Below are 12,102 nucleotides of genomic sequence, written 5' to 3'. Positions count from 1 at the left end.
CAATTGTTGATGATCAAACAATTGTTTAAGTGTAGTGGCAGATCAGAAGAATTCTTACCCCTTTGCAGTAAAAAAAGCCTACTTATTAAAAGAATTGAACCAGTTAAGAACCATACACTTATTTATGACTTCATACGAATGTTACACACCAGATAAAACAATAATGTAGTACTCAGTTAATAGAAAAACTTAGCAGTGGCCTTGTATCCATCAAGCTAAGTATCGAGGTCTGAGCTTGTAACTGAAATGCAAATGACAAAGTAGAAGAGCAACTCTGAAGCACTTTTACAATGGTTTAATCCATCTTACTGAGATACGTGAAAGAGGGAGCATGGGCCTGCCTGAATTCCTGTATCCTCATAATCCTTACAGTGTTCCTGACTGTCTCAAAAGGAGTTGACATTAAAATACTTCCTTAATACACTATTAACACATACCCCATGTATTTCTGTTAAACAACTTCCTATAAAATAAATTGGAACCATAATTGGGACTGAGATCTTCTGTATGATGGTTATCTGAAGATGTTCAAATAATAAGTATTCCTTAAATAAAACACCACAATGAAACAATGACATAATGGTTTCAAACACTTTTTTAGTTCCAGTGGCATCACAGACTGCTTCACCCTCACATTGCCATCCATGGACCTTACACTAAGTAAGTTTATCAAACCAGGTATGTGGCCTGATTGGTCTGTAGTGACCCTACCTGCAAAGGCACTGATTTATGTAACACACATCCAATTTGCTTGGGAGCTTAAGGTATGAAGGAGTCCCTGTATCCAATACAAAATTCATGTGGAAGATGGTGTCAGGGGAAGGATGAAGTTTAAAAGCCCCCATAATTTCTGTACAGTCGTGTTACATGGAATTTCAAAAAAGACACACTCAAAAAAAAAACCCCAACTAAACAAAGATGGTTGTGTGACATGCGTCATTCATATACTATGTAAACTAAACAGAAAGGAAAATCTCAGGGGCATTCAGAGCGTAATGATCTCCAGAACTTCTTGCAGCTGTTGAAATTCCTATGTAAGTAAAAGAACCTTTCCTTGAAAACCTTTTATTTTACACAGTCTCACAGAAAATGAGGCTTAATTTTGCTTTCTGTGGCAGAATACAAACACAGGCTTGTTCAAGATACTTAGCATCTGCCTACCCTGAGTTATGTGAACAGTTCTGTCCAAAGCCAGTAGGACTATTCTCATGCTCAGACACCTGATTAAGTGCCTTGCTGGACCAGGGCCAGAAATATAATAGTGGGCTGGCTTAAGCTGATTAGAAATGTTTTGCTGGCTCCAGTGGTAGCAGGACCTAGCCTTTATTGCTACTTTGCAAAATATGGTGCTCAACAGGGGAAAAAATCGGCACTCTGTAGTTCTTTCAGTGTTCTACTGGGTAAAGTTTGAGCATAGAACAAATGTAGCTCACTTAGCCCTAGCTGGAAATTACTGAGAATGCATCTAGTTTTCCACATGAAAATAAAATTTGTTGCCTTGTAGTAACTCTTGAAATAAGGTGGTTTATTCTAATAGCTGCTTAGATCCAAATTTTGTCTATTAATAACTATAACAAGGAAGATACAGTTTAAAGAAATTATGAGAATACTTTAAGCTTTGTCAGTTTAAAGATGGAAGATGCTTTTAATAAAGTAACTTTAATTTTTTAATTGAATGTTGTTGTAATTAGTATTTTTTGAAACTTGATCTAGGTAGCTACACAGCCTTTTATTGCTGGTATAGGTGGCTCATTAACCAGGGATTAACAGACAAACCGGCGTCACACAGTCCCTCTGTCTCTGGGTGCATCTAATGATTCCTGGCATCACTCCTGCTGCAGAAATCTTTATACTTGTGTGCTGCGAGATCATTAACACCAGGCTGAACAGCCCTTCCTTCCCTTGCGACAGAATTCCTAACAGGCCTTCTGCAGGGCTAAGTCCCCGACCGACTACAAATTATCAATACTGATTACAGGATTGCTGCAGTGGGGAGGGGACGGCGTGCTCGGCACTGCAGGGCTGGCCAGGCTCCCACAGCCCTCACTTCCCTCCTCTATTTGCATCTACAGCTGTCTCATTCCTTGTTCCCAAGGGTGCCACAGCCAGGCTAGAATGCTTTCAATCCACACCAATTGTTCCTTGGGAGCGGAACATCAGCAGTCAGATAAATGCATTGGTGTAATGCATCGGTTTCAGCCGGTGCCAGGAGGGTTTGGTGTAACTTCGTGCAATGTGATCAAGAGTGGTAACAAGAACCTGCACAAATGGAAATTTGAACGGGATTTGCTTCTTGGGGAGGACAGTTAATTGTGTTGGGAGTGCTTCAACCTTATTTGTGGGATCTGCGTGTGCACGACAGTAATGGTGAATGATTGTGAAAACTTGAATTTGAATGCGTCAAACGCAGGTCCAGCCTCATTCCTCTTCAAAAAACCAAAAAACCAACAAAAACCAACCCCAAGGAGCGTTAGGGTCTGCACGCTTTCAGCAGCCCGACCCCACGACTGTTCTCCCTCTCCTTCTTCCACACCCTCACTGGGATTTTTTCACCCACCCTCCCCAGCAGCCTCCCTCGAACAAAGGGGCCAGTGCCGGGCTACCGCCCTCCGCTCCTGCCAGGACCAGCAGGACCAACAGGGACGCGACGGGACGGGCTCCCCAAGACCCGGGAGTCCCCCGGGGCCGGGCTGGCGGGGAGGGCGGAGGAGCCGCGCCCCGCCCGGCCGCTCCCGGGCCCGGCGGGTGGGCTGGGGGCGGCGCGCCGCGGCGGCAGGGCGCGGCTCCTGCGGGGGAGGGGGAGATGCTCTCCCTGCCGCTGGAAAACGCAAGGTAACAACAGCCCCGGCAGCTGCCCCCCGGGAGAGAGAGCGGGGCGGGCACTGCTAGCGCACACCAGCTCTCCGTGATGCAGTGACCTACTTCAGCCGGCCCCCCGGCCCCCCCGGCAGACTGCAGGTGCGGGCAGCGCCGGGGCAACGCCGAGCGCAGGCTCCTTCTCGCCCCCTCCCGCAGCCCCGCGCCGTGCCGGGCCGGGCTGGGCTGGGCTGGGCTGGGCGCGGCCGGCCGCAGTGCGCGCCTGGCAGGGTCCGCCCCGCCGCAGCCCCCCCCGCCCGGCACCGCGGAGCCCCCGCCGGCCCGGCCGGCCCCGCCCGCAGCCCCCCCAGCCGCGCCGTGCCCCTTTCGGGCGGCGGTGCCTCTCCCCGGTGCCTCTTTTCTTCTCCCCACGCGGTTTCAGAGGCAGAGGGGAGCGCTGACTCCAGCCGGCGGGGACGGGTGGAGGCACACTGACAACAGGGATAACTTTACCGTTCGTTTTTGTTTTAATTTTCTTTCTTTCTTTTATATGTATATATCTATACACACACACACATCTATATATAAAAATATATCTATATAATATATATCTATATATAAAAATATCTATTCATCTTTAAAATAATGAAAACCGTTTCAAAATTATGCCGTGCTCATGTGCCGACCTCACCCACCGGTATATAATTAATCCGATCTCTGGTTACGATGCTAAAACAGCCCCGCGTCCCACCCACCCTGCTTTTTTTCCTCTGATCAATTAAATTAAAAATATGTTCAGTGTTCTCGATTTTTTTTTTTCCCTAAACTTTTGGGATAGCGAGAAGAACACATAGTGTAGGTAGCAGACCTAGGAGAGAGCGGTCGTAGTACTGGCTGAAGGAAAAGAGAGGCGTTTTCTTACCCATTGCTGTTTTAGCCATGCTGGGATCTGCAGCTCTCAGAGGCGGTGAAGGCAAAGGGGTCCAGCTACAGCAGTGGAGAGAGAGAGAGAGAAGACTGAATAAGGCACTGAGTCAGCAGAGTGGGGCTGTGCAAGAGAAGGAGCAAGAGGCAGGAGCCCATGAATAATTATCACTCCTCTACCCAAGCAGATTGGCTCGAGAGGTCCCCTGACATGACTCCTGCAGAGCCAGAATCTCCGGGCATTAAATATTGATCCACCAATGGTGCTGGAGTACAAAGTGCCAGAATGCAGTTTGAAATGGAAATCAGTCCTTGGATGCTTCTCCCCCCTCGGTCTGGCGTTAATAGTACATTCCATGTCAAATGTTTTATGTCTTACATGAAAAAAGCCTATTGGTGTTGAAGGCTCTGCTGTTGCTACCTGTAAAACATGCACAAACTCATTTTAATGTATTTCATTCCAAAGATACAACAAGAAGAGGGACCATTGCAAGGGATTTCCTAGACCATTTCAGTAAAACAGCTGTTCAGATTATTTTTGCCTCCTGCAAGGGTACACAGATATCCTATACAATTGTTTTATACTGAATATTTCTGTATTTTAATACCTGTTTTAGTGTCCCCAGACCTAACCTTGGTCTTGCAGAACTTTTCTTAACCTTGGGAAACGGCACCTGGACCTGCTTACGCTCTCAAAGGGCTCTGGAAATCCCAGACCAGGATAAATTTGGACAGAAGTCAGTAAATACTTCCCTGATGCACTATGGTAAGAGCCACTGGGAAGATGAGAGCTTGATTTCCTTGATAAAGTGTGAAGAATGAGATCTGATGTGGGCATTACATGAAAAGGGATGGACACGTTCTAAGGATTCCCTACACTAATTTCAAGGATTCTCTATCCCTGGCAAGAGGAAAGCCAGTGCCATAACTGGCAGCCACTAAACAAATGTGGTGGAGGTTAATTGAACTCCTTGCTAGAAACATGGCAGTGATGGGACCTGTTTGTACACCTCCTAGGCCTGGAAGCAGTTGCTGGCCTAGAGGAGCCAAGACCTTGGCACAAAGAGAAGGATGCTCCACCTTTACCTTCTCATCTTTACACTGTCCAGCTGGAGCTCATTTTCCTCTTCCAGGGGATAACCAGCCTTATTGTTAAGAGCTTTCAGGGATAACAGACTCCCACACTGCTTGCAGACAGACAGGGCACAGGGCTTGCAATTTGGAGGACACTACTTATAGATCTGTTTCATGGTGTGTGTATGGGTGGGTGGGAAAAGCAGGGTATTGGCACCATTCTTCTTCCTTGTGTGGGGCTGTTTGCAGCTGCACAGGCCACGCTGTGTGCCATCACTAACTGCAATGGTCTCACTCTGTGTGTGCTTCCCTAGAACAGGTGACCCACGATTATGCTTCTCAAGCTTCCTTGAAGTCAGTGAAGAGCATCTTTGAGTGAAGCATCACCATGAGCATGAGGCTAGCTTTCTCTTTTGAGACACTAATGACGATTTCTGAATTGCAGAAACTACGTTTTTTTCTTTAAATGAGAATAGTAAAGTCTAGAAGTGCGTCTGGGGAGAGAAACATCCCCGTGCACAGACACCAGCATGTGAGCTGAGGCGGGGCAGACGCCGTGATGGCTCCCTGCCGAGGCACAGGCAGAGGGGATGAGACCAGGTATCGGGATGCAGGGCCGGTCCACCTTCCTGAGAGGCTCTGCCCGCGCGGAAAGCGGGACGGCCCCGGGACCCGGCGGCGTTCTAGGGTGTTTCACTTCTGGGCCCTTGGTTCTGTGGGGCGTTGGGTGAGCAGGGGACAGGATTGTGCCTGGATGTCCGTCAGAGGAGCTTATTCCCGAGAGGAAACGGTGAGCAACGACGCAGTGCTGCGCATACAAGGGCGGCGTCGCCCCAGCCGCTGGCGCCCGCAGGCCCCATCCCGGGCAGGGGTGGTCCGTCCCCGGGCGGGGCGGGCCGAGGGTACCCGGGCGCTCTCCGTGGTGCTGGAGGCGGCGGCGCTCCCGGGGCAGCTGCAGCCCGACCGGGCGGGTGGGCGGGATGGGGGACGGGCAGGCAAGGAGGGGCCGGAAGGGAGTCGGACGCGGGGGGGGAGACAAGCAGGGCGGCAGGGAGGGACGAGGAGGGGGCCGGCAGGGATAGGTGCGGCTGACCCCGGCACCCGCGGAGCGGGTGAGGGTCTCGGTGCCGGCCCCGCCCGGTTCCGCCGCTCCCTGTCGCCCTGATGCCTTCCTGGCACGGGGTGGCACCGCGGCTCGGCTTGGCTCGGCGGGGCTCAGCTGCCCGGGGAGGGACGTGACACCGGGGTGCGCTGACACAGAGCATCTCTGCTCGGGTCCCCATCCCCCGCCTGTAGGCAGCGCCCAGTAGGAAGCGAACCCGCCCCGGCGTCTGTCTCTTCTCTTTAGTTCTGATTTTCCTATTCTCCGAGCTAAAGCAGCGGCACGGGACGGCCGGCACAGTGGGAAGGCTCCCCCGCCCTTGCGGGAGGGCGCTGGCTTCCCGCTTCCCTGCAGCCGCCGCAGTGGCAGCAGCGCTTCCCCGCTCCCTCCGCCACCGGGAACGGCGCCTCGGCCCGATCCCCGGGTGCCCCAGGCCGGGGCCGGGACTCCCCGCAGTCCTTTCCGAGGATTGTGAGGCCTGGGGGGCGTGGGACGGCGAGGATGACAGTTCGGGTCTCCCCCAGGAGCAGTTCCCGGGCTCGTAGGGCGGGGAGTGCCGAGAAAGTGGTGCAAGAAATTGCTTGGCAATCACTGTCATGTCAAATCTTGGCGTGTGCAGGAGCAGTTACCAGACACCTCATACATCATTTCTGTTCCACGGACTGCCACTTTTTGATGTTGTGTTTCACATAAATTTCATAGGAGCATGAATTAAGCTCCACCATGTCCTAGCAAGGCTAGGACTTGTTTTCTTTCACAGTCTGGGCCTTTTCTTGATTGACATTAAAATGTGTTTGCAGGCCAGACTACCTCCAGGTCTGTGGCTGTATGGGTTGTAAGGATGTGCTACTGAGCAAAACACCTCTGAATTGCTTCTAAATAGCAGTGGGGCATAACTGTGGCTTTCATCCCATTTTTGTTGGACATTTCTCTAGCCATGGCCAGATCACTGAAAACCCCTTGTTCATTTTTCCCATTTGTTCTTTTCTCCATTTGTTAGAAAATATTTTACATTTTACCCCATTGCAGACAAGGGAGAAGGGGAGGTGGTACTGGAAAGAAAAACGTTTGTGCAGCACTTTGAAGGCAATTGCTGCTAAGTAAATGAACTGCATTGGCACTGAAATGTGAATCACAGAGATGGGAATAGGTCATGAATCTCTTATTCTGTGCGTGTGCTATGCGTTTCCACTGCATAGGCTGGGAGGCTTTGCCACCTTGTTTAGTTTTCTTTAATAACCTGAAAAGTCAGTTTTTTTTCCCACTGAATTTTGGGAGAATTGTTTACACTTAACCTTTGTCATTAGGAAATGTAATGGACCTTATTCATAGGAGCTGATTTTTTTTTCTATTTGTTCAATTCTACTCCTTCTTTAGGCCTTCCAGAGTGATTTCTCTTTGTGTCTATGAAATTTTAGAAAATTACTTAGTAATTATTTCATTATTTGTTTACATCCCTGTTACTTTCAAGTCCTTGCCAAAACTTATGATAAAAGATATTGTTCAGACTGTACAATGATGTCTTCAAAACTCAAAGAAGAATGGTGACTATACAACCTTAATTACTGTTCCTATGCATTTATATAATGATAGAGTTTTAAATTTTATACTCACATGCTATTTTTTTCTCTCTACATACGTAGCAAGATGGATGGTACTCCCTTTTTGAGCACTATTTGATGTTTTATTTTCATTTTGTTCTCATAAAAAAGAACCTTGACACAGTCCTCTGTGTCCTTGAAAGCATGGGTACAATAAAGATTTTCTTGCAGGAATGTTTGCCAGAATATTTTCCTAACATAGGTGAAAAAATCTTTTGTCTTGCCTTACTTTTCACAGCAGGTTAACCACAGATCAGAAGATGTTAGTATAGTTTGTGTTTCAATAAGCAGATAAGCCCTGCATATTTTAATGTGAAATTTAGAGAGAGAAGACTCCAAATATATGCATGTGTGATTTTCATAATCTTTGTAACATTTGGAATTGTTTGCTAACTTTTTCTGAAATTTTCTGTAGAATTGTATAAATATACCAAGCAGATGAAAAGATTAGCTGTGTGCTGAAAACATTGGGAGAAAGAAAGAGCAGAGATATATATGTGTGTATGACTGTGCCTTGTATCTGAAGCATGGTCACCATTTTCTTCTCGAATTTTATCTTTCTTATCCTTTCATTTCCCTATGTAACATTCGTGCTATAAAGCAGTAGGGTGCTGTTACATTCCCATTAGCATTTCTCCACTTCTGAAGTTGTGCTGTTTTTGCTGAGCATAGCCTATCTAAAAATCATCTTGTAAAGAAGCTTGGTAGCAGCTTGATAAGGCAGCTGCAAACAATGTCACCATTAGTGATTCCGGTTGCTGCTTGTTCCACATCCATGTTGGAGTAAGGCAGCTGTAGCGCTCGCCTGGTTTCATGCAGGCTTTCATACTTGCATGGCTGCACATGGTGCTTCCTTCAGCAGCATTCAGGATCACCGTGGGGAAGCTGAATAATGGTATTATGGCATTTGTGGATTTATTTTTTTTAAATTTTCATAGAAATCTGTAAGCAGTGGCTTAGTGCTAGCATGGGGATTGTACATAATGAGATCTCCCTCAACAACCTTGTCCATGAGATGTGAGCTTGAGCTGTGCAAGGCCACATGATGGGAGGGACTTGGTTGCAGCTTGATCTGTGCTGTGCCAAAAATATATAAACTGCCATAGGCCTGGTGGAGGAAGACTGGGAAAATTGAGATGAAAACCAATTACATCATTCTGAATGATGACAACATGTGCATGAGACCATGAGGCCTAGTTGGAAAGTGTTCTCCAAGTGCTCTATCCAAATGAGATGCCAAAATGAGGCCCTATCCTGACGTGGCTCTGATTTGCTTTCCCGACTGTAATTTTCTGAACAGCAAAATGCCTCATGTTACATGAAGTCAGCAATAAAATCATGCTGTAAAGTGCCTAATTCACTTTGCTTTGTCTGCCTTACTGCTTGCTGTGAGAAAGTACTGAGCTATTTTAACTTTCTTTTGCTCTTCTTTGAATTGACTAAATTTCTTGTCACTGTTGGCTGGTTATCACCTGTTTCATCATGTCTTTTTCTCACATGCCTTGGAGAAGACCAACAGGCCATTTGATGTTCCAAGTGTATTCTAGACCATTTTTCTCTGTGTAGACAGGCATATCCATAGATATATTTGTTTTAGGACAAGAATTGTTATATTATTGTTGACTGTCAAATAAAGATGTGGTTCTTGATACCAGGCACATAATCTATTCTTTGTGCAACTAAAATTTATTTTGCCTTAGTGATTTAGCACACAAAACAACAGATGATGATAAAGTAAAAATATGCTGAGGTTAGATAAAACAGACTTTGAAGATATTAGCTGAAATCTTAGTGTGAAATTCACACTTAGAAGGAAACAGTGTCAGAAAATCACTTTGAGAATGAAGTGTAAGAGAACTTTTTAGTTCTAGTCTTGCTCTTAGTACATTAAAATGTTTACAGGAAATTTAATTTAACAACTGTTTTTTCTTATGGCTTTTCCAGACTTCATTATTTTAATCTGACATTTTTAGTGGTGCTTGCCCCTTATTTTTTTAGCTGTGTCAGTGGACTGAGAGCTGGTCAGGGAAATAGGAAAATGGGATGAACTAAATGCTAATTATGAAGAACAGAAAGACAGCGTAACAACTGGAATAATGAGAGAAAATGGGTACTGGCTGGACAAAGAAACTGCAATGAAGAAGCCTTTGGGAGAATGGGTAATTAGGGTCACAGAAGCAGACAAGGGAGAGTCGGGTTGTGAGACAGGGCCTGGCATGTGTTTGCTGAAGAGATGAAGAACAGGGATTTGTGGCATAATGTGGGGAGGTGGTTGCTTGGCAACCTTAATTTGGTCCCCTTATGATACATGGGTGATCACATATTGTCTTTATGCAGGATTTCTGTCTCTGTGCAGGATGGACCTGCTCTGGGGATGTACTAGGGCTGTGCGGGAGAGACGAGTGATGCCCATGTGGCTCCTGCCTCATTTATTGCTTCTGCTGGGAAGTCAATAATGAACAATAGGAGGGGAAAGAAAGGCCATGTGACTGTAATAATGCACTGTTGCATGAAAGATACTTTTCCTGTGTAGTGCTAATATAGATGCTTAAACCAGTTCTGTGTGGAACCTCTAATGGTCTAATAGCTTCTAATTATCTAAGTTTTAATGACCCCTTTTAGAGCCCTAAATCCAATTTTCTCAGCAATCACACCTGCAAGTGATATTGCAATGTCTGTGTTTGAAATATTTTTAAATACTTTTAAATTACATTTGTAATGCCTCAGACGTAAGATCTAAATTCAGTGAATACCTCTGCCTGTAATTTTCCTGCACCTCCTTGGCCTGTATTTTAAACAGCAGTAGTACCTTTTATTTGCTGCTGTGGATTTTTGTGAATTAATTTGAATTTGTGCAGCACTCAGATGTTGAAGTGATGAGCAGAATTGAGAAGCTCTGGAGGAAATTAATATTTCTGGCATCATAAGGCAATTGAATAATGTGAACAAAGCACAGGCCACACAGTGTTATGAGGTGAAAGCAAAGTATTGATTAACTGTTTGGTGAATATAGCATAGTGGTCATATGCAAAAATAGCAATTAAAGACTGTGACATAGATACAGGAAGTTATTAGCACCCTTGTACTGGATAGATTTCCAGGTGGGGGATTAAAAGGTGTACTGATGACCCATGTGTTTCTTTCTGTCTCTAGGCAGGGTCGCTTGTTTGGGTAGTATGGAGCTGCAGGTTTTTGATGAGTACTTTAATGGCTATACTATTTTAAATGTGTAGGGTTCATGAGTGCTCTTTGTGCTGAGGGAATAAGGTAGTGGAGTTTTTGAAGGTTCCTGTCTCTCATGGAAATTTACTCCAAACTATTTCCCATACAGCCACCGCCTCTGAGTAGTGTGGTTAGGTGCACTAAGAATGAATAGTACTTAGGTAGATATTTAATTTGTGTCATGGAAAATAGTCCAATGCATTAACAGCTTGTGACTGGTTGGAGATTAACTAAACATCTTTAATGCTGCTGTTTGCAAGGAGAATGGTGTTTTAGTAAGAGTTTATCCAGGTAGAGAGTTACAGGCTTAGTAACTCATGACGGAGAATAAAGAATGGTTTCCTTTTGTATTGACCCTTTTGATTATTGTTGTACACAAGGTGGCTTTTTGTTAGTGTCTGCTTGTAGGCACTGTAGGTATGGGGCTCAGTAGGAATTCAGGTTTTGAATGGCATAAAATTTCTCCTCATGTTTGTTAGTTCAGCTCTGAACTTACAAAAGCCAATGTACAACCTGAGTTCCAGCTCTGTGACATGGGTGATGGTTCTGCTCTGTTCTGTCCCCTTTTGTCTTTTCTTATTTTTATATGCAGCCCTGCAAAGCCTGTCTGGTGCAATCCCATGTCCCAGTGTGCCCCGCCAGTTTTTGTCCTGTAGCAGACATACAGAAGGTGGTAAAAAACCTGTGTTCCCAGCAGCTTATGCTACTTATGCTTTTTGCTTTGCATAGCTATTTCTTTTTTCATGTCTGAAGTTTGAATGTAATCACTATGTTCAGAAGAAATGAATATTTTCCAGTAAATCTTCAGACAAAGAAGTAAAAGGAAGTCTTATTAAGCCACAGAACTTGAAAAGACCGTGAGCTATTATTCTTATGAGCTAATTCAATGGCCAATTGAAGCTGTAACTCACTTTTATCTTTTCTAGGGCTGAAAAATTCCTGACTTACCTCTGATTTCCTATTCAGTCAAATGTTATTAGATTCAAGTAATGTAAGAATTTTAGACAGAAAAAGGAAAAAAAAAAGAGGAAAAAGCTGTCCATCTTTGTCAATGGCTCCATGGTACCATAGCCATTGTAATAACCAAACATGGAAAAACACATTAGATGAAAACTTCCAGTTCAGCATCTGAATTTCTCTGCCTTCTGTCTTCTGATTTTATTTGTGTCTTTTTCTGTTTGAATTTTCAGTCTATTTTCAGTTGTTTTCCTGAAAAACCAAGACCATTTGGTCCCTGAAATTTCTTGCTTAAAGGCATTATCTTAAGTCTTAGCTTTCTGACACTTCTTATTCCATTTCTGTCCTTGTTTTTTAACATCTTTTAAAAAAAATGTAGTAGAAACATATTATTCTAGAATGACCTCATCAACAGACAAAAACTGC

General features: G+C 45.2%; 1 protein-coding gene across 1 annotated transcript in view; it reads right to left on the bottom strand.

The window, feature by feature from the left end:
• Positions 1–3,919, bottom strand: part of STMN2 (stathmin 2) — a 38,322-nt gene extending 34,403 nt beyond the window's left edge. Inside the window, exons 1-2 of the mRNA XM_010405060.2 lie at positions 3,901–3,919; positions 3,719–3,783 (exon numbers count right to left, since the gene is read on the bottom strand). Coding sequence (XP_010403362.1) covers positions 3,719–3,737 — 19 coding nt within the window. The 5' untranslated portion in view covers positions 3,738–3,783; positions 3,901–3,919. The remainder of the gene's footprint in view (positions 1–3,718; positions 3,784–3,900) is intronic.
• Positions 3,920–12,102: the final 8,183 nt, after the last annotated feature.

Source organism: Corvus cornix, chromosome 2, assembly GCF_000738735.6.
Source record: "Corvus cornix cornix isolate S_Up_H32 chromosome 2, ASM73873v5, whole genome shotgun sequence".
Taxonomy (NCBI): domain Eukaryota; kingdom Metazoa; phylum Chordata; class Aves; order Passeriformes; family Corvidae; genus Corvus; species Corvus cornix.
This window is presented reverse-complemented; position numbering and strand designations above follow the sequence as displayed.